Source organism: Diadema antillarum, unplaced genomic scaffold (assembly GCF_040938485.1).
Source record: "Diadema antillarum isolate AM-2024a unplaced genomic scaffold, OU_Dant_1.0 scf00000226, whole genome shotgun sequence".
In the NCBI taxonomy this organism is placed as follows: Eukaryota; Metazoa; Echinodermata; class Echinoidea; order Diadematoida; family Diadematidae; genus Diadema; species Diadema antillarum.
Window position 1 is genome coordinate 1,945,707 of NW_027271115.1, and position 22,926 is coordinate 1,968,632.

At 38.3% G+C, this 22,926-nt stretch overlaps 1 protein-coding gene across 1 annotated transcript in view; it reads right to left on the reverse strand.

Annotated features, from left to right (window-relative positions):
- Positions 1-17,813, reverse strand: part of LOC139724666 (unconventional myosin-XV-like) — a 69,304-nt gene extending 51,491 nt beyond the window's left edge. Inside the window, exons 1-2 of the mRNA XM_071635795.1 lie at positions 17,799-17,813; positions 8,778-8,872 (exon numbers count right to left, since the gene is read on the reverse strand). Coding sequence (XP_071491896.1) covers positions 8,778-8,858 — 81 coding nt within the window. The 5' untranslated portion in view covers positions 8,859-8,872; positions 17,799-17,813. The remainder of the gene's footprint in view (positions 1-8,777; positions 8,873-17,798) is intronic.
- Positions 17,814-22,926: the final 5,113 nt, after the last annotated feature.

Below are 22,926 nucleotides of genomic sequence, written 5' to 3' on the forward strand. Positions count from 1 at the left end.
TACCCATCATGAATGTAAAGATACACTGTAGCACAGAAGATCACCCAAGCCCAGTCATCTGGTTCTGACATACATGTATGTACTAAACTTGTACATTGTACATTACGGTACTGTCCAAGTATTTCCTCATTTAAGCTGTCACCAGTGATGGAATAACACAGGACATAGTGACACTCCTTTTCCTCCAGTCAATCTTTAAAGTACATTGTCGCTAACAAATCTCTGCACTGATGATGATGAGTCTGGCTGAATATGATGGTTCTCTCAGTTTTACATTTCTTTCGCTCACATAATTCTTTCACTAGTGTGAAAATATCTTGAAATTTTCCTGAAATGACAAGCTGACAACATACACTTTTTGTAAGAGCAAATATTTGGCCAGGCCTCCCTGGTTGGGCCCATCTGGTGCTTGTATGACGATTTCAAAATGCTGAAGGCCCAAACTCTCAGTGAGGTCATCATTCTCTGAAGAAGGCAAGGGAAGATGTAGGGCCCACTCGTGGCAGTCAAAATACCAGGTACGTGGCATAGCGGAGCTCCGCAAGTCGATCTTAGCTGGCTTCCTCTAGTCTTCATCGTCTCCTAATACTTAAATATAAAACAAACAGAAAGAGAACTTTGAGTAATCAATCAATTTTCAATGTTTGATGTTAAAGTGATATATTGCACTACACGTTGTACGTAAATCTTGCCAAATTGAGAACATTTGTTTAAAAAATCAGCACATTTTTCTTCTTCATTGGAGATCAACATTCAACAATCATATCATTATGGTCAACTAGTGTTTCAGTTTGAACTCTTTATACATACATGTATGATTAATGTACAACATATGTTACGTTTCCACGCCTGACTCTGTCAAGGGCATGTTATCCCAGGTCGAAAAACCAGTTGGCAACTGGTACTGGTACCAGTTGATTCCAGTTAAGGCAACTGGTTTTAATATGGAAATTGGAATGAATGACTAGAAATCAACTGGTATCAACTGGTATTCATTCAACTGGTATCAACTGGTATTCGTCCAACTGGAATCAACTGGTACCAGTTGTCAACTGGTATCAACTGGAATCAACTGGGATCCAATTGACAAAATTAATTTGGTGTTGAATCATATGGTGTATGGGTGTTTGGTGTATGTCAGGACATTGTTAATATCTATCCTAACATAATCCTACAGGTAGTCTTAAAGCCTATACCTACAACTACATTTAGGCTTAGCCTACATCCTAGACCTAGTTAGTACCAGGGATGTTTCATTCATATATATAGGGCTATATTGCTGTAATGGTTTAAGACATGGTTACCAAGTAGATTAAACTTTTATTATAAAGATATGAAAATACCTATCAGAGGTACAAGTTGAAATTGTGAATATCACGGCAATAATATTAGATAAATTTCTAATGCATTTCAGACATCTCTGAGTTTATTAAAATCATAAAAAAGATAAATTTAACAATATTTTCTCATTTTCACGAAGATAATTTGAATAGCTTATGAATATTCACAAGCAAAAGAACCAGTAAAAACCAATAGAAACCAACTGGTATCAACTGGTATTAGAATTTCAATGATTTAGTGGGTGTTAATATGGAATGAGCAAGTCCAGTCTGTCACATGGGTATCAAATTGTGTAAACTAATTTGCACGCACACCAAAACACACACACGTGCGCACACACGCGCACACACACACACAAACACACGCACAAACTGGTCAAAATACAGTCTGTCAGTTGAAGTGTCAACTGATCTTAATTGGTTCCAGTTTCATCTAGTTGAAGTCATTAAGAGTCCAAGTTCAATCACGTCAAATGTTTCTATTTAATTGTGTTTTGTTTACTTTTTAATTTAATGTTTTAACTAAGTTTTGTTAACCATTTAATTCAGTTTTAATTGATGAAATAATGGAATTCAAAAAGTAGACTTCAGCTTGTGTCAACTGGTACACAATGAGATATTAACTGGTATCAACTGGTACCAGTAGACTTGTACTGGTTTCAACTGGTAAGCAGTGCAACTTCAACTGGTATAAAACTGGTACCATTAAGACTTCAACTGGTAACAGTAGACTTGTGCTGGTTTCAACTGGTAAGCAGTGCAACTTCAACTGGTATAAACTGGTACCAGTAAGACTTTAGCTGGTACCAGTAGACTTGTACCGGTACTGGTTTCAACTGGTAAGCAGTGCAACTTCAACTGGTATAAACTGGTACCAGTAAGACTTCAACTGGTACCAGTAGACTTGTACTGGTTTCAACTGGTGAGCAGTGCAACTTCAACTGGTATAAACTGGTACCAGTAAGACTACAACTGGTACCAGTAGACTTGTACCGGTACTGGTTTCAACTGGTGAGCAGTGCAACTTCAACTGGTATAAACTGATACCAGTAAGACTACAACTGGTACCAGTAAACTTGTACTGGTTTCAACTGGTAAGCAGTGCAACTTCAACTGGTATAAACTGGTACCAGTAAGACTTCAACTGGTACCAGTAAACTTGTACTGGTTCCAACTGGTAAGCAGTGCAACTTCAACTGGTGTAAACTGGTACCAGTAAGACTAAAACTGGTACCAGTAGACTTGTACTGGTTTCAACTGGTAAGCCGTGCAACTTCAACTGGTATTAACTGGTACCAGTATGACTAAACTGGTATCAACTGGTACAAGTACATCTTCAACTGGTATCAACTGGTTTCAGTCAGAATTGCTTATTTTGTTACTGGAAATTTGGAGTTACCTTCTGATTTCAACTGGTACCAGTTGAAACCAGTTAAGACCAATTAAAACCAGTAAAGACCAGTTAAAAATGCTTACTGGTTTCTACTGGTTTCTACTGGTTTTTCGACCTGGGATAGTTAACTTCACATATTCTGCTCAATGCACAAACCCGCCCCCACCGATTGATAAATCACTAGCACAGGGTAGACAGTGTTTCTGGCAATTCCATTTCTCTCACTTACAATGTACCGGGTAACCGGTACATACTGTATAGCCTGTATTTTACTTGGTGATTGACTAGCAAGCGGTGTTCCCTACGAACTGTTGTTATAATATACTGGCTTTTTGTACGCTTAAATGGTCACAGATTTGTCATACAATTTACACACACACATGAAAGCAAAGCTTGGCATTTTTTTCTACAACTTTGCTCACTGCATGTCCAAAATATGATTCAACATAAATCTACAAGTTAAATACATAGCTGTACATGTATTCTCAAATCATCACTATTTTGTTGGTGTCTAATGTGGCAAACAGAATGTTTCGGTTAGATGAGAAAAACTGAATGTACATGTATTCTCAAATCATCACTATTTTGTTGGTGTCTAATGTGGCAAACAGAATGTTTCCATCATGGCACACAAACTGATATTGAGTGATAAAGAGCTAACTTAAATCCAACTTTGTAGTTAGCGTTAATAATACTTTAAATCTAGGCTAACAAGAGGTCTAAGGCAAAACACTCACTAACTGGCCAACACTGGTGCTCGGTTTGTCTCAGTCGGGTTCCTCATACACTTGCACTGCAGACGAGTACAGCATGGCTATGCATATCAGTGAACCTACTGCGTACTGGTGGCTGTAGCTGTTCCAGTGTCTCACAGTCCATTATCGGGCATTGTCAGTCTCCGACACGTACCACCACCACAACGGTAGTACCAGATACAGTTTGGATTCACAGTGGATTGTTTCGTCAATTTTCACGATGTCACTAGCTTGCACATTTCAAATCGTTTGAACATACATGTAGTATGGTGTACGACATTTCTGAAACATACTGTAGGGCGTACTAGTACACCGAAAAAAAAAAAACGTAGCGTTCAAACGTACGGCTTCGATTCCGATCGTCACCTAGTATGATCAGCTATGGTTAAATACGGCCTGGAAGCAAACTCGACATCAAAGTCACTCTCAAATGAAATAAAACGTCAATGTTTACCGCTAACTAAACCTTAGATTCCTGAGCTCATCGAAGATTCTCATTCCGAAACACAAATGCAATCGTAAGTGGAGTTTTCTCGGTATAATTGGCTGCTGGATGACAGAGTTGAACAGATTGCGATGGGTGCGTTGATGTGTGTACGACAGCGCAGTACCGACGTACAGCTCAAATATGAATGCGGTGGCGGCCGGCCGGCCAGCCAGCCAGCGCAGGGCTGGGGAGCGGACGGCGGATTGCGCTGCCCGCCAAAAGTAGCTCGTTTGCATAACGGCTAGCTGCGCGGTAGTATGACGTCATGTTGCCGTTTGAGACCCAGGGATTTATTGATGAGCATAACGAGTTTAAAGACAATTAGGTTATAACAATTACATAAGTATAATTTTATTTCAAAATATATGACTTATATTTCTATTTTTTTTTTGCAATTGTTAATATCCACATGACAACAAAATTAACAAAATTTTCCGTAAAAGTTGTTCATTGTAACGACGTTCTGTTGTTTGACAACTTCCAGTAGAATCCACCGGTTTCTATTGGTTTCTGCAGGCACTCGGTTGGTTTCTACTGGTTTGACTTGTTAGAAGTATTTTGACACCCCATTTTAAACCAGTAGAATCTACTGATTTCTGTCGGTTTCTACTAGTATTACTTCACAAGTTTACAACCCTCTTCAAACCAGTAGACTCCACAGGTACTCGTTGGTTTCCGCTGGTTTGACTTGATATTTTTACATCCCATTTCAAGCCAGTGGAATCTACTGGTTTCTGTCGGTTTCTACTGGTATAACTCCACACTTCTACAACCCTCTTCAAACCAGTAGACTATCTACAGGTACCTGTTGGTTTCTACTGGTTTGACTTGTTTGTTTTTACATGTATAGGAGATGACTGGTTTGTACTGGTTACCACTGGTTTGACATGATATTTCGACACCCCATTTTAAGCTAGTGGAATCTACTGGTTTCTGTCACTTTCTACTGGTATAACTTCACACTTCTACTAATCCTCTTCTTACCAGTAGACTATCTACAGTACCTGTTGGTTTCTACTGGTTATTTGATTTTCCATGTATAGGAGATTGACTGGTTTGTACTGGTTACCACTGGTTTGACTTATATTTTGACACCCCATTTCAAGCCAGTGGAAACTACTGGTTTCTGTCGGTTTCTACTGGTATAACTTCACACTTCTACAACCCTCTTCAAACCAGTAGACTATCTACAGGTACCTGCTGGTTTCTACTGGTTTGACTTATTTGTTTTTCCATGTATAGGAGATTGACTGGTTTGTACTGGTTACCACTGGTTTGACTTAATATTTTGACACCCATTTCAAGCCAGTGGAATCTACTGGTTTCTGTCGGTTTCTACTGGTATAACTTCACACTTCTACAACCCTCTTCAAACCAGTAGACTATCTACAGGTACCTGTTGGTTTCTGATACTGGTTTGACTTATTTGTTTTACATGTATAGGAGATTGACTGGTTTGTACTGGTTACCACTGGTTTGACTTAATATTTTGACACCCCATTTCAAGCCAGTGGAAATTACTGGTTTCTGTCGGTTTCTACTGGTATAACTTCACACTTCTACAACCCTCTTCAAACCAGTAGACTATCTACAGGTACCTGTTGGTTTCTACTGGTTTGACTTATTTGTTTTTCCATGTATAAGAGATTGACTGGTTTGTACTGGTTACCACTGGTTTAACTTAATATTTTGACACCCCATTTCAAGCCAGTGGAATCTACTGGTTTCTGTCGGTTTCTACTGGTATAACTTCACACTTCTACAACTCTCTTCAAACCAGTAGACTATCTACAGGTACCGGGTACCTGTTGGTTTCTACTGGTTTGACTTATTTGTTTTACATGTATAGGAGATTGACTGGTTTGTACTGGTTTCCGCTGGTTTCACTTGATATTTTGACACCCCACTTTAAAGCCAGTGGATTCTACTGGTTTCTGTCGGTTTCTACTGGTATAACTTCACACTTCTACAACCCTCTTCAAACCAGTAGACTTCTACAGGTACCTGTTGGTTTCTACTGGTTTGACTTATTTGTTTCTACATGTATAGGAGATTGACTGGTTTGTACTGGTTACCACTGGTTTGACTTGATATTTCGACACCCCCATTTTAAGCCAGTAGAATATTCTGGTTTCTATTGGTTTATGCTGGTATTACTTCATCACAATTGTATGACCCTCTTCCAGCCATTACTACTGGTACCTGTTGGTTTCCACTGGTTTGATTTAATTCTTGTTTATACATGCAGAAAAGTGACTGGTCTGTACTGGTTCATACTGGTTTTCCCTTCTTTTAAAGCCATCTTCAAACCAGTAGGCTGCACGGGTACCTGTTGGTTTTTACTGGTTAACAAGTAATGTCTTAACATGCATTTAAAAAAATGCTGGTTTGTATTGGTTTCTACTGGTCTGACTTGTCTTTTTTCAACCCAGTTTTGAAACCAGTCGACTCTTCTGGTTTGTACTGTTCTCTACAGGTTTCCCTCTCCACTTGAAACCATTAAACAGTACTGATTTCTTCTGGATTCTACTGGTCTAACTTTGAATTTAACACTCCATTTGAAAACCAGTAGACTCTACTGGTTTTTATTGGTTTGTTCTGGTCTTTTGACCAGTTGAATCTAATGGTCTCTATGGGAATCCTACTGGAACCCTCTGGAAATTCCCATAGAAACCACTCAAATCCGGAAACCATTAGAAACCAGTAGAAGGTCTCTACTGGTTTCTACTGGTTTCTATGGGAATTTCGACCTGGGACATGAGGTGAGGAAAAGACGATGAGTTATTAGAACTCTCCTACATGGATGTTGATGAAACCAGACTATGGTTCATGCAGAGGAAATGGCAGGATTCATTACAAAAATGTTGTCCTAGGGGCCAGGCATTTTCTGTGGCATATTACACAAAAATTTTTCTGAAATCAAATCTGGACCAATTTGACTTTTTATTGAAAAGAATCCTCGCCAGAAATTATGATAAAAGGATATATTGTTACATTTTTCACAGTATCACATGCTCTTTTCTGAACATATGGATCTACATGATTTGCGGCAAAGATGTATATTTTAATTCCCAGCAGTCCCAACATTAAAAAAAAAAATTGAAATAACAAAAAAAAAAAAAAACACATATGGGTGCATGTTTGAACATGTAAGTAGTATGACCAAAGATTTTTCTACTGCAGTTGGTTTCAAGGGAATCATCTGTTAAGATGAAATTTCAGGGGAATTTCAATTCCAACAGGAATTCATAAGCTGACTTTAAATATTAGATTGATTGCACAGAAAGACCAAAAAAAAAAAAAAGAGAGAAGAAAGGATCACTTCAATTTGATTCCAATTTTGTATGTACACTTGAATAGTAACGCAATTCAGGTTTCGGTCCCACGACTTCAATGCACAACTTTAGAGTGAGACACACAACAAGTGTAAGAATTACAGCTCCGAAGAATTAGTTGTTATTGCATGCGCTCAAAAGGCATTTGTACCTAGAATGGAACAAACAGAGAGGTCATATTCCCCACCCCCATTATAACTTCAGGAAATGTATGTGACTGCTGGTGGAAATGCACTACTGGTATGGTGCTGTGCGGGGGGGGGGGGGGGGGTATCTACTAACACAATGTGTTTGTGGTTTAATATGCATGCAATGCTCCATGATTCAAAGTGAGTGACAGCGCCATCTACAGTCAAAGATCTAACAATGCTGTACATGCATACTGAACTGATCACGAAGATAGTGCGGGGGGGGGGGGACAATCTGTAGCATGCATGTAGAACAATAATATAAGATATGCAGAGCAAACTTATCTATTGATAAACTGGACTTTAATATGGACATATTGAACACAGAGCTGAAAGATGAATTCTACTCTCTTTCTCTCTCTGATACAATCAAACTGACATTCTAGTATAAAGTAAAATTATCATTTGGTGTCGAAATTCAACTTGAATTTTTGGCTGGACTAAACTATTAAAGAAAATGACACACATTTTTTTTTTCTTAACATCAAAATTTTGAAAAAAGAAAACAACAAACATTATCTATATGCAAACTTCACCACTATGGGGCCAGAATATGATAATGAAGTTCTTTTTTTTTTCCTTCTTTCTTTCTTTCCTTTTGGAAACCTACTATCATCTCAAAATTAGCAACAGGTGTTCTGGCTAATAATTTTCCTGCCTTAAACAAATTCACTAGCACAAATTCAATAGATACAAAGCAAGTTTGATAGTATCTATAATATTCTTGTTACATATAAATCTGAAAATATCAGAAAAAACAGGATATAGGTGAATCACATGAATTACAATTGATAAATGAAAGGATCTCTCTATGGATGCAGGTTAATTTCAAAGGTAAAATGAAAAGTAGGCATGGGAATGCACTCTCATGCAGACATTTATCAATTCCCTACCAATAAGGAAGGGGGAGTACGGAAGACAGAAAATAACAGAATGGTTAAACAAAAATGAGAGAGATAGCACAAAGATAGAGGAAGAGATATCAAAAGATGAAGAGAGTGACAAACAGAACAAGAGAAAAGAAGAACAATGAGAATGATACAAGGAGACACAGAAAAGAGAGATAACACATCAAAATTAAGGAATACATCATAGACAGAGATAGTCAAACATACAATAAGGAGACACAGAGAGTCATCGACAGATAGAGAATCACACAACAGAGCAGACAATGAGAAGATATAGACATAAAAGGTGACTGAAATACGACCAAAACCAGGGGGTGGGACAGAATTGTACATCAGTATACAGCCATGACAGAGAGCATTGTACAACTGACCTTGATTTGCCGAAGTGTCTGCGGACCAGGGGCTGAAATGACCATCTCCTTGGGGAAGAGGCCTGAGCGGCCATCGAGCATACCAAAGAGCCATCCTATGAGAGATAAAGTGCAGCAGACAGAAACATATATTGTGTTGTGTGCTATCTGTTTTTATAAAACTATTGTTCTTTTTATTTTTTTTTTAATGGAGATGCATTTGAGGTAAATCATACAGTTACTTCTGCTAAAATTTCTTGTAGTGCATAGATCTGTACTGTACTTACCGGTACACCTTTGTGGTCCTCTATTGGTCACTGCCAATTAATGGTCAACAAAAACTTCTTGTTGGAGAGCAAAGGAAATAACCAGTCTAGCTTCCATTTCATTTCACACAATTTCCCTTTTCAGCAAGCTGTTGCAATAGGCGTTGCTCTTCAAGTGCAGTACATACGGTATACAGGAAAAAACTTACAAAAAATTTGGGAAGGTGATTTACAGCTCTGACCATGTTTCCTCCCCTCACATGACATGAAAAAACAGGAACTCATATGATGGCAAAAACACCTATTGGCACAGAGGATGCTGAGTGGTTCAGTCTCTTCCTCCCTTTCTTCCCCTCACAAATGGCTCCTCCCCCAAACACACAGACAGACACAGACACAGACACATCACTCATCACTGCATTATCAAGTTTTAATGTCTGTGATTTTTTGTTCTATTTGTTCACGTTCACATAAGGGATCATTATTTCGCTTTCATTTCAGTTTTCATTTTATGAGACCGTTATCAATTTTAAAAACACTTTGCTTGACAGGGTAATCTAGAATTAATATTCTCCTACATTTAAGGGAGAAACAAACTGCACACACACAAAAAGTTGAGAGAAGAAAAGGGAGAAAAACAGTGTTTAGTAGTTTGGAGCTTCTGATGATCGGATGCAAAAAAAAAAAAAAAATAGAACTATCACTCACTGTGATTAATATACCCCAACCCACAACTGAGGGAATTAGCTCAACCAGGATTAATTTATTTTTTTTACTTTTTAATGAAAAAAAAATGTTTCCATGGTAATGCACTGTTCAAAAGTAAATAAATGTATTGCTCACTGTTAGTCACATGTCCCACATCTCATATCAAGTACTCAAATACTGAATGAGCAAGATAAATAAACTGACAATTTGTATGGTTTTCATTAAAAACTGTGTTATCATGGCAACACAATGTTGGACATTCAGAAAAAATGAAGTTTGCACAATAGCTGTCACATGTGCCAAATTTCAAGCCAAATGATAAAAGGCTGAGGGGCTTAGTTGAATTCACAATATTAATGTATCATTTTCATTCAAAAATACTGTTACCATGGCAACACATTTTCAACACTGACAAAAGATTTTTTGCACATCTAGGTAATGTAGAGGTAACACGTGCCAAATTTGAAGCCAAAATGCTCTAAAACAGAGAGAGTTAGGAGAATTGAAATGTTTGTATAATTTTCACTCAAAATGCATTGTTACATGGCAACACATTATTCAACAATGATGAAATATGAAGTTTGCATATCTCTGTACTATAGTGGTTGCATGTGCCAAATTTCAAGCCAAATGCTCAAAGACTGAGGGAGTTACCTGAATCCACAATATTTTTGTATGATTTTCATTCAAAATATGTTGTTACCATGGAAACGCATTGATCAACAATAACAAATGGTTAAGTTTGCACATCTACGTACCATAGTGGTCATGTGTGCCAAATTTCAAGCTAAATGCTAAAAGACTGAGGGAGCAAGCTGAATCCACAATATCTTAATATGCTTTTTGGTGAAAAAAATGCTGTTACCATGGCAACACATTGTTCAACACTACTGACAGATGAAGTTTGCACATCTATATGCTATAGTGGTCACATGTGCCAAATTTCAAACCAAATGCTCAAAGACTGAGGGAGTTAACTGAATCTACAATATTTTTGCATGATTTTCATTCAAAATATGCTGTTACTATGGCAACACACAGATCAACAATGACAAAAGATTACGTATGCACATCTACATACTATAGTGGTCACATGTGCCAAATTTCAAGCTAAATGCTCAAAGACTGAGGTAGTTACATACCTGAATCCACAATATTTTTGTATGCATTTTAGTGAAAAGATGTTGTTACCATGGCAATGCATTGTTCACCACTGACGAAAGATCAAGTTTGCACATCTGCATGGAATAGTGGTCAAATATGCCAAATTTCAAGCCAAATGCTCAAAGGCTGAGGGAGTTAACTGAATCCACAATATTTTTGTATGATTTTCATTCAAAATATGCCATTACCATGGCAACACATTGATCACCACTGACAAAAGATTAAGTTTACACATCTACGTACCACAGTGGTCATTGACGTGTGCCAAATTTCAAGCTAAATGCCAACAGACTAAGGGATTTAGCCGAATCCACAATATTTCTGTATGCTTTTTGGTAAAAAAAAAAAAAAAAAACTGTTACCATAGCAATGCATTGTTCATCACTGACGAAAGATTAAGTTTACACATCCATATACTATAGTGGTCACATGTGCCAAATTTCAAGCCAAATGCTCTAAGACTGAGGGAGTTATCTGAATCCACAAGTATTTTCGTATGATTTTCATTCAAGCTATGCTGTTACCATGGCAATGCACTGATTAACCAATGACGAAAGAGTAAGTACACACATCTACATACCATAGTAGTCACATGTGCCAATTTTCGAGCCAAATGCTTAAAAACTGAAGGAGTTAGGTTAATCCACACATTTTTGTATGATTGGTAAAAAAAAATTAAAAAATTGCCGTTGCCATGGTAACAGATTTTTAACGCACACATCAAAGATGTTTGGCACAACTGTACATTACATTGATCACATATCCCAAATCAAAACTGAATTGTTACAAAACTGAGAGAGTAGTTCAATCCACAACATTTAGTAAGATTTTTATGAAAATCTGCCATTGCCATGGCAACGCAGTATGAAATACTCATGAAAAAGGTGTCTTGCACATCGGCCTGTGGTAGCAGTCACACGTGCCAAATTTGAAATTAATTGCTCAAAAAATTAGAAAGTAGTTCAATCCACAAGTTTTTATACAAATTTATCGTTGCCATGGCAATGCATTATGCAATATTGACGAAAAAGGTGTCTTGCACATCTACCTTTGATAGTGGTCACACATGCCAAATTTTGGGTCAATTGCTCAAAAAATTAGAGAGGAGTTCGATCCACAACATTTTGTACGTTTTTCAAAAATTTGCCGTTGCCATGGCAACTCATTATGCAATACTAACGAAAAAGGTGTCTTGCACATCTACCTTTGATAATGGTCACACATGCCAAATTTGGGGTCAATTGCTCAAAAAATGAGAGAAGAGTTTGATCCACAAGATTTTGCAACGGACCGACCGCCTGACCGCCCAACCGCCCGACCGGCCACCCGACCTCAGAGTGATTCCTATATACCCCCCTACACACTATGTGTGGGTGGGGGCATAAAAATGACTTCACCTACAAATGCATATTTTAAGCTTATGAAAATGAAGAATAATGTGATAAATGAATGGATATAATTAGTTAGGGAGGTTGCTAATTTGAGTGATACATTGCGAGAAGAACTTTTGGTTTGGTGATATTAAACATTCTCTAGCACCTGCTTTAATAATACTGAATAATCATAATATGTAAGTTAGCACAAGGACAGGTAAATGAGAGAACCACTTACAGGAATCCACACAAAGAGATAAAGACACAAAACAAAATAAAAAAAAAAACAAAACATGGTTCCAGCTTGCCCATCGATGCAAGAGGAAGTCTGGTTTGATAAACAGGATGACTGTTCAAGGAACTTGACTCTTCTATAACTGATCTTTTTTTTTTCCAATCACCTCTTTTCAATGCTATCATTCAATACAGTCTATTTTCAGGAAAACATGTAGGCAGGTTTTTCAATTATTTGATAAAATTTGTGTGTGGGAGAAAAACGGAGGAATGTCATTGCCAAGGGATTTTTGTTGTGGTATTTTTTTGCACTGTTTTCTTTTAGAAATGGTTCTTGTTTGTGGACACAGAAAATTACTCTGTAGTATACAGACTAATACAAAGAATCTTGTAACATACCGCCAACCAGACAGTTTACCTATAATGTATTTTACAAAATTATACATCACTATACAGCTTATGACCTAATAACAATTAAGCCACTCCAATATACCTGCCAACACTTCAAGCAGTTATCAAGGACTTCATACTTGACACAAGTATATACTAGGAATCCTATCATACTTGTTACGTATGTTAAAGGTGCATGGTCCCGGTGTTCTAGTCAAATGCATACGCGGCGCACGGCGCAAGTTTCCTATAGAGACCTACGCTATCAAGGACTATGCACCTTTAACCTAGCCTCAAGCATGCATGACCCTTTGGTATCAGTAGAACCACTGATAGAGGAAGTCAAATGAGGACAGTAAACCTCCCCAACAGGTAAAGAGAAGTTAGAGAAGTAGATCGACAACAGGAACCCATATTTCATTTTAGCCTGTAATCAATCACTTAATATATTTAAACAGGTTCTCTACTAGGAAAAAAAAAAGAGAGAAAATATCAGTTCACCTATATTCCACAACTATATAACACCTACAAGCTGCAAAGTGTTTCTCCTTGACTATGACCTTGTTTACAGTTCAGGGCCGGGCCGAGCCAAGGCCGATCCGTGGCCAAGCCCGGCCTCAAATGTGCTACTCGGCCCCGGGCTTTTAATTCATAACTTTCAATATTTTGTCGGAGTGGCATTGTGCTTGTAAACAAACGACTATTATTGAGAGCACACCGGTCGCAATTTGGTAGTGCATTTGTCCACTGTCCACTAATATTCTGATTCTATCATCATCATACCACCTACATATTTATATAATATTGACTGGCCCTGAGGGAGGTACCAGAAAATATTGCCCAAACTGAAAGCATATGTTTTCAGTGCGGGCAATATTTATCTGGTACCTCCCGAAAGAAAGGCCAGTCAATATCATAATTATCACCTATCCCCTAGGTAAATTAAGAAAATATGTGAATACGGCTATACACTATGATACAGATCAAGCCACATTTGACTACCTGTAGACCATCAACATGTTGAATAATTGCAAAATTGTTCATCAATGTTTATCATTCAACTCCAACTTCAAAGATACATAATGTAGTTGTAATCAGGCAAACTTCAAACATCTGAATGCTAGCTCTTACACTTTACTTTTACTTCTCTGTTTAAAGTTGGAGAGTTGTAAAACTGATGGTCACTGTGCAATTACTGAGCACAAATGGACTAGTCATTGTTTGACGCCTATAGTGCTGCTGTAATTAAGTGGTTGACCATGTATGAGTTGATTTATCAGCGTTCTTCTGCCGTGTGTGTGTGTGTGTGTGTGTGTGTGTGTGTGTGTGTAACTGACACCCTGGACGTCCTGGAATGTTTTCTTTTCGTGGTCGATCGGAATGTTTACGTTTAAAGCAGGGAGGTGGGGAGGAGATTCCACTCCTTCTCTTCCCACCTCCCTGTTTTACAGTGCACTCCTATCATAACGAACACGGTTATAACAAAATTCTGGTTATAATGAAGTAAAAATTTGGGCTGCAATGTCATCCACTCTATGTATTTCTATTGTTTATTTGTTCAGTTATAACAAAATTCCGATATAACGACAGAAAACTGCCGGTCCCGAGGATTTCGTTATAACAGGAGTCCACTGTATATCCATATGTAAAACCCCCGGATGCTCGTGACATGCTCTAATGTCGCCTGCTGAACTCCCGACCCTGCAAAATACCAACTGTAATTGCCTCGCAAAACTATCTCGTATAGGTAATAATATGCAATGCTCGGTCTTTCCTCTCACTCTTCATCATTCTAAAGCCAGCATGCATTCCACTGCCATGACTGTCAATTAACCATTACCTCTTCACCAACTAAGACCCTGTTACACATATGAAAAATCCGACCAGAGGCTGGCCTCAGGCTTTCTCGTATGTGTAAACGGTCGCACAAAAGTGGGGTTGGCCTCAGGCTGGCTCCACTTCAGGCCACCTCTGGAGATGGTCTGAGGTCGGCCATGGCCGGCCTCAAGCCGGCCCGGCTATATACACGCGTAAATGGTACAGGGCTCGAGGCTGGCTTTCGGAGCTGCGGTTGACTGGTCACATGACCTTCAGCAGGGGCGAGAGCGCGGTGCAAAACCAAATTCCCCAAGCAAAATATTTGTTTACTTAAGGGCGCTCCTACAGGAGAGTACGGAAAGTTGACTTGAGGCTGGCCCATGTGTAAACAGGGTCCATGAGGAGCGTCGTCGCTTGAGCTGGCCCCGAAGCTCATGTGTAAACAGTCCACGAAGCGGCCTCAGGCCGGCCTCGAGCCGGCCACGAAAAGCAGGCCTCAGGCCACCTATTATGTGTAACAGGGGTCAATCTCACATGAACAAAAGCTGACCCGCTTCCCAAGTAGACTATAACCACAACACATTGCCCCTTCATTCTAATATGAATCATGAACTGCTAGGCAACTGCTTGTACATACATGTATTATATCAGAAAGTTTCACCATCTATAAAGATACTGAAATCCTCCTAACTGCCATATTAATAATAATAATAATTCACAACATTTATAATGCGCTTAATATCATATTTCAAAGCGCTGGGGAAAAACAAAGATGGTCAATTCCATTGTGACTTATGGGACAAAGTGACAATCTTTGGCAATTTCAAACCAGTATTTTGAGAAAATAGTTGCATCAAATGCATTTTTCTCAGTTCATGGTTAGATCCATCATATCACACTTTATGAAAACACCATACTAAGGTTTGAAAAGTATATTGCATTATATACAGCAACGAAAAATTGCTGTCGTGACTTATGGGACATTTGAGGACTGTTTTTCACAGGGGAAAGTAAGTTCTGAAATATTCTTACACACAGAGTCTCTGGAAAGATACAATGTATTTCTTTCCTGAATGTAGCAAAGGGTTGGTGCTTACCCTGAGCCAAGTGGTATGATATCTACTCATTGGTACAGTAGCAGGATAGGGAAAACCAGTGTGACTGATGGGACACAAAAACGTGACTTATGGGACGCTATCAACTACCACATTTTGAGATTGAGAGAATAATATTTACTGATGCTGGAACAAGTTCTAGAACATCGTAAAACCAATCTACGACCAAAGAACATTCAGAAAATAAGCCATCTAAGAATTACACAAGCTGTATTATGGTCATAATAGTGTATCAGAAATGATACATAAAATTCTGCAAAAATTGGCAATTTTCATGAAAAATGAAGGTTTTATTAATTATTAATATTAATATTAATTACTAATGAAGGTCATTAATCATCTATACTCAATAGTTTGATTTTCATAAAATGCAACCTTTCCGTGGAATTGACCAGATAGAGAAGGAGTGAAGAAGAAAACAATAAGGAAATCCACATATAAGTACAGTAAAACAATCATACATATAAACAATTACAAATACGACTACTACTACTGACACAGATAACACTGCTTAAAGAGATATGTTTTGAGGTTTGTCTTAAATGAATCTAGTGTATTGGCTTGTCGGATGCTGATGGGGAGACTGTTCCATAGTTTAGGGGCAAGAGAGGAAAAGGCACGATCACCATAACGTGTGTTGGTACGAGTGAAGTTCTTGTCTGCTGCATCTGATTATCTGTAAACTAATCCATAACTATAGTAATGCAGCCATACACCGCAGCACGTACATGTATACAAACATTACAGCTTACCACCCAGCGCTTATGTCAATGTTTTTACCCACCATGCCCCTCTCAAACCCAGGTGTGTATAATGTGTACTTGGCAATGCTAGGGTAAATAGAAGGACCCCCTAGTGCTAGAGCAGTGGCAACAATGAAGAGGCTACCCTGGATATTGAATACCTTATATTATCATTATAACCCCCCCCCCATTATACAAGCAAACATCAACAAAAGATAGAGATCAAGATAGATAGAGTGGTGACTGCAGTTTGCACCCCTGATCGATCGGACATGTTCGCAAACTTCAAAGTACACTATGTACTGTACAAAGTGAGAGCATTTCTGATTCGATAGATTTTTTTAAACATCTAATTTGGGGGTTTTGTCCACCCCCCACCCCCCCCCCCCCCCCACCCAGGTGGGGCATGGTACCCATGCGATGTGTAGACCTACAAATAGAGAGCATATGCATTGCATTCTATCACCCTATAGCCATAATGCCCGCCAAGTTGGCAACACATTTGATCATGTATTTTCAAGGAGATGAAAATGCAAAAATTGGTCCAGAATTGCCCAGCACCCCCTCCCCACCCCTTGATCTGCCATGATCGAACAAACTTGAAACTACAGTCTTCAATCTGCTTCCTCTTATTTAACATTAACCTAGCTAGTCCCATCACTTCTACTTCTAGAGAATACGATTTTCAACACCCCAAACTGAGATTCTATCACCCTATGGATGCTATCTGCTAAGTTTGGTGAAAATCCATTAAGTGTTCAAGATGAAGCTGAAAAATGTAAAGAGTTTAATTGTACAGTTGTATATGATGCACAATGCATCATGTTCTTCTGAGCAAAATGCTCAGGTGAGCTATAATTTTTTTTTGTTCCTATTTGATGGAGGAATTTGGATGTATATGGATATGCTGAAAAGAAACAGATGAAATGTCTCAACAAAATACAACTTGGTAACATTTCAATGAAAATGCACAAACAGTAAACTTTCATTTTCACATCAACTTTTTATTTTTAGGTCCAACTTATGCTAGTAATTGCACAGGAAGCATTTACTAGAAAATGTTAGACATAAAAACAACAAAGAGAAATACAAAGAGATTGTCAGAAAAAGAGAGTAGAAATGATAGCTAGGGAAAGCATTAATCAATGATCCCAAAAGAAAGAACCTTGACAAGCTTCACAACAGGCCTGTTATTGGCCAAAACAAATTTTAAGAGACCACATCCTCTTACCTTGTGAAAGCTCAGCACACCTATTCCAACACAAATATCATGCACAACTCTGGGACCCAATCAATAGGAATGTGAGATTCCACACAGAGAGACCAACCCATGCAGACCGTAAAATGGTGTGCAATCACTGATGGGTGACAACTCTATATACATGTATGTTCCAAGATTTTCTAGTTTTTGTTTTGCACAAAAGAACCAGACTGCTGCACTCAGCCAACCAAGAGACAAGGTTTATTGTATGCCTCAATCTTTTCTCACACATTCACACTATCTGCCCCAAGTACAAGGTCCATCATTTGCATCACTGGCGTAGCCAAGGGGGGCCGATGGGGGCGGTCGCCCTCTCTAAGATTTTGATCAGAGATTTGGGAGGCAAAAAATAAAAAATAAAAATGTGTGTATACTGTTTGCATGTACATGAAGCGGCCTCCCTTTCAACCTTTCATCAAGTAAGATTATATTTTTTTTTCAATATTTCACTCAAAATGTGAACCAGATCGTTGAATGTCAATTAAAAAAATGCAAAATATCTCGTGCTTGAGAGGGGGTATCCCCTTCCCAAACCCTTTCCCTCTGTGCCCCTTTCCCAAGCCTTATAGTACACTTTTTAGATTTACAAAAAATTTCAGAATAAATCTGAGTGCACAAGACTTATCACTTATATTCTGAAAACTCAAAGTTCCCTCATGTATAAGGGGAATATCCCCTTTTAATCAACCCATTCCTCCCCCAGTTCCTTCAGATCAGTCTTTTTGCTTTTTTGTTAATGATTTCCCTAATATTCCATCAAATATGCATATATGAGATATCTCAATTTCAACTTTAAAAAGGCAATTTAAGTTCCATCGTACGGAAAGGGTGGCTATACACTTTGAACATAAACAGTTTTCCAAATATGCCACAAAATATGTGCACCAAAACATTTAACTTCAATCAGAATATTATACAGAATCTTCTTCCACAGACTTGCTACACTTCCCTTCTGATTGACAAATTTCCAGTATTCCTACAAAAATGTATGCCAGATTGTTGAATTTCAGTTCTAAAACTGGAAAAAAGCTCCCTTGAATATGGGAGAGGTACAAATGTATCTTGCCACTATTCCATTGCTTGGTACCCACTATAGACTTAGAATACTTCAGGGAATGACAATTTCCAAATTTTCTACAAAAATTGTGTTCCAGATGACTTTATTTCAATTCTAAAAACGTAAAAACTCTGTCGAGTGGGAGGAGGAATCCCCCTCCCACGCTCTCCCCTTAACCCTAACTTACCTGGGCTATTTAGCGAGCTTGAATTCCTGGGGGAGGGGGGCCATTATGCCCCCCCCCCCCTTCAGATCTCGGCTGTTGATTGCGCAATCGCCGCAAACTTTTGCATGAACATAAAGCCGGATGTAGTCTACAAGACTATTAAGTCAAATTTTCAAAAATTTGCATTTTCTATTTTAAATTAATTAATTATGCAAATATATGCAAAAAACCTCATTTTCGTCTGTAATTGGCTTATAAAAGCTTATGGAATGCTGATTTTTGGTGTAAATATTCCTAGTGACATTTCAAAAATTGGTGCTTAAATAAAAATTCAGTATCAAAATTAATTTCTTATGTTTTTTATTGTTTTATCAATCTTTTATGTATTTCCTTGTTTTTTCGAACTTTTGTTTTTGTTGATTTTTTCAGCAGAATTTGTCATACACATTTTTTGAAGCATAATTATACTAAAATAAATTAATTTCAGCCTTCAAAATTAAAAATATTAATCTTTATATGAATTAATTGAAAAAACACAATTTGTATTGACTTTGTACTCAAATCACGTTTTTGAGCAATTTTAGGGTTGACGTAAATTTTTTAAAGGGGCGTGGCTTCGGAACGGTATCACAGATGATGCACATTCGGAATAAGAGCTAAATACTGTGATTTTAACACTTACCTGAAAAAGCCCTGTATCCATTATTATTTGGCATTATCTGGTATAATATTGCACCAAAAGTTTGCACTACATCACTGAATTTCAGGTCTGAAAATGCAAATCACCTTCGTGTGGGAAGAAAAATGCCCCTTATCTCCGCCCTCGTGTGCATGCTTTCTCTGTTTGATTGCTGAACAGACAGCATTCATAATATTAATTGTAAGAATTAATACAAGAAGTTTATTCAAATGATATCATTTTATACAGGCAAATTATTCAATGACAATCTACATCAAAATATATTTCTACCTTAAACAAGTGGGACTGTTTCAAGTTGATAAAACACGCAAAAACATGCATCAAATTGCACCATTTGCCACACATCAAAATGCAAAAAGTTTTCACCTTGGGAGGGGGACACAACCCCCACCGTCCCCTCCCCATCGCTCGCTCTGCTCGCTCAGGCTCAGCCGCATTCATGATATTCAGTGTAAGAATAAACACAAGAAGTTAATTTCAATGATACCATTTTATATGTAGCCCATATGGCTACTACTAGCACATATAATAAAGAATAGAACATGATAGAAAGTTAAAGAAAATACAAGCATTACTATTGTTTTCCAAGTCACCCTGTGACGTCAGTATGAATCAGTCTTTTCCCCTTCTTGGAGTTTATGAAACCCTTTATTTTGCTTCCAGCTAGACTTCCTTTTTTTTGTCAATTCTCCCCTCCCAAGAAAAGTTATTGGTCCTAGGAATTTATGAGTTTGACATTTGCTACTTTCTCCAGCCAGTGGTCAGTTCCCCCGCACTCTCCATCCCCAAAGCCCCAATCCAAATTATGGGAATGACGTGTTTTTGCCCTCTGATCCCTAAAACATGAATGACCCTCGCTGGTCTAGAAGGTCGTTCTCCAGCAGAACTTCTCCTTTATTTTGATGTACTTTAGTGCAGTAGGTCAGACAGGAATTCCAAAGACAAATTCAGGGACAACAACCCAGAAAAATGATGACGATGACGTTGGACGTCATAAGGACACTAGCATTCATTTGTTTTATGATTTTATTTATCCAAGAAACAATAAAGTCTTGACCAGTGGTTACAGAGAAAGAGGAAATAAAGAAACCAAAAGACAGTGGGCGAGTTTATCAGAAATTGAGATGAATCAGAGAAAACGGAGTTCCACAGAAACGAATGGGAGGAGCTAATGGAATATCTGACCAATAAGAAATTAATTTCAAGTGAAGATCACACCCCAAAATAAGATTTAGCCAATGAAATACTTTTAGGGAAAGGATACCAATAGAAAATGTGTTATAAAAGACCATGTTTGAGTGAGGAGAGGAAGCATGGAGAGCATCATGGGAGCGGCTTCACACTATAGTGAAGCAAAGGCTGCAGAATACTTTGGAACTTTGAGGTACTTTGAATAGTTGGAGACCACAGAGATAGAGTCAGGAGATCCCCCTTTCCTTGTACATCATGCTCCCCCCCCCCCATATCAATCAACTAAACTCTATCAACGCTGCGAATGTGACGAGGATCTTGGTTGAACTGCCCAAGAGTTAACGAGTTACGCGAGTAACTGGTGGACAACGACAAGTTGAGAAACTATACGACACGACAAGACACAACTTTGGTTTACACCAATGTGGGGTGTAACGAACTCGAAATAGTCGACTGATGTCATCAGAGATGTTGAAGCGTCCTGTCAGGTTGCCACAACGTGGACGGCAATCGTTTAAGGAAGCAGTGAAAGCAGACCGGTTAACAGACGCCCCAGCCCCGTGCAGACAAGGACCCCATCCGCCAGCCATGCCGACGTCGAGATAAGTGGCCACACCCATTAACATCATTTTCCCTATTAACCAAATCCCTCCCTTTCCCATAGATTAAGATGGTAGAATATGAAACGGTCTCCAAAGGTGTAGAAGAGTAGAGTGATAAATGATGTGTTCAATTGTGTTGTAAGGAAAGTAATTGGTGTTTGTAATCAAGTATCTATATTTCAGACCTACGAGAAGGCAGGTCGGTGAATAAAGATGCTGTTAGCAGCATTAACATTATCCATGTAAATTTTATCCTTCTCCCGCATTTTATATTCACTGTTGTTGTGAAATAATATTTAATCTCTTTCTGATTTTTGGAAATTTGTTGATGATTGGTGTCTATGTGATTAGGTAACCCCCGACCAGTACAGAGAGAAGCTAACAGACCAGACCAAAATTTATCCGCCTCTGTACAACATTGGTCGGCCCCTTGAGACGAAAAGGGGTGTGGGGGTTGCATATAGGCAAATTGTTCAATAATAATCTACATCAAAATATACTGCTTATACCTTAAAAAAGTGGGACTGTTTCAAGTCGAATAAAACACGCAAAAACATGCATCAAATTGCACCACTTAAGACACAAAAATGCAAAAAGTTCTCACCCTGGGATGGGGGACACCCACCTCTCCCTCCCCCCCCCCCCCCCCCCTCACTCGCTCCGCTTGCTCGGATTCGGTCGTGTTCAAGATATTCTGTGTAAGAACTAATACAAGAAGTTTATGTAATTGATGCCATTTTGTAGCCAAATTGTGAAATGATAATCTACATCAAAATATATTGCTACCTTAACCCTAACTAGGCCAGGGAGGGGGGGGAGGGGGCCCCCCCTTGACGTTCCACGCGATGTTTCGCAATCGCAAAAAGCTATCGCCGCGACGTTTCATGACTTTTTTTTTTCGAGTCTCCCGCATCTTTTGACACCAAATTTGCGACATCCGGGTGCGCGGTTCCGAAGTTACGCATAAATATGTACATGCATGTCAGACCAAAAAGTGCTCGAAAACGTTAATTTGTGTACAATTTCAATGCAAACTGCTTACTGGCAAATTTCATAAAAGCATGATTATTTTGGTGTATTATTGATTAAAATCAATGAATAACATATTTTCTCGTTCGGAGTGATGTCGCGGACAAATTGCATCGAAAAAACAATGAAAAACATAAAGTCGAAAAAACAAGGAAATACATAAGAAATTCAAAAAACAATAAAATACTTACGAATTTTTTCTGTAATCACAATTTTTTTAACACATTTGCTAAGGACACGTAAAAGAATCTACACACAAAAAATGTGCCTGTTTTGAGCTTTTTGTGATTTATACCAAATAGTCTGATTTTATGCATCATCATGCATAAATTAGCATAATTTAGCATAAATGA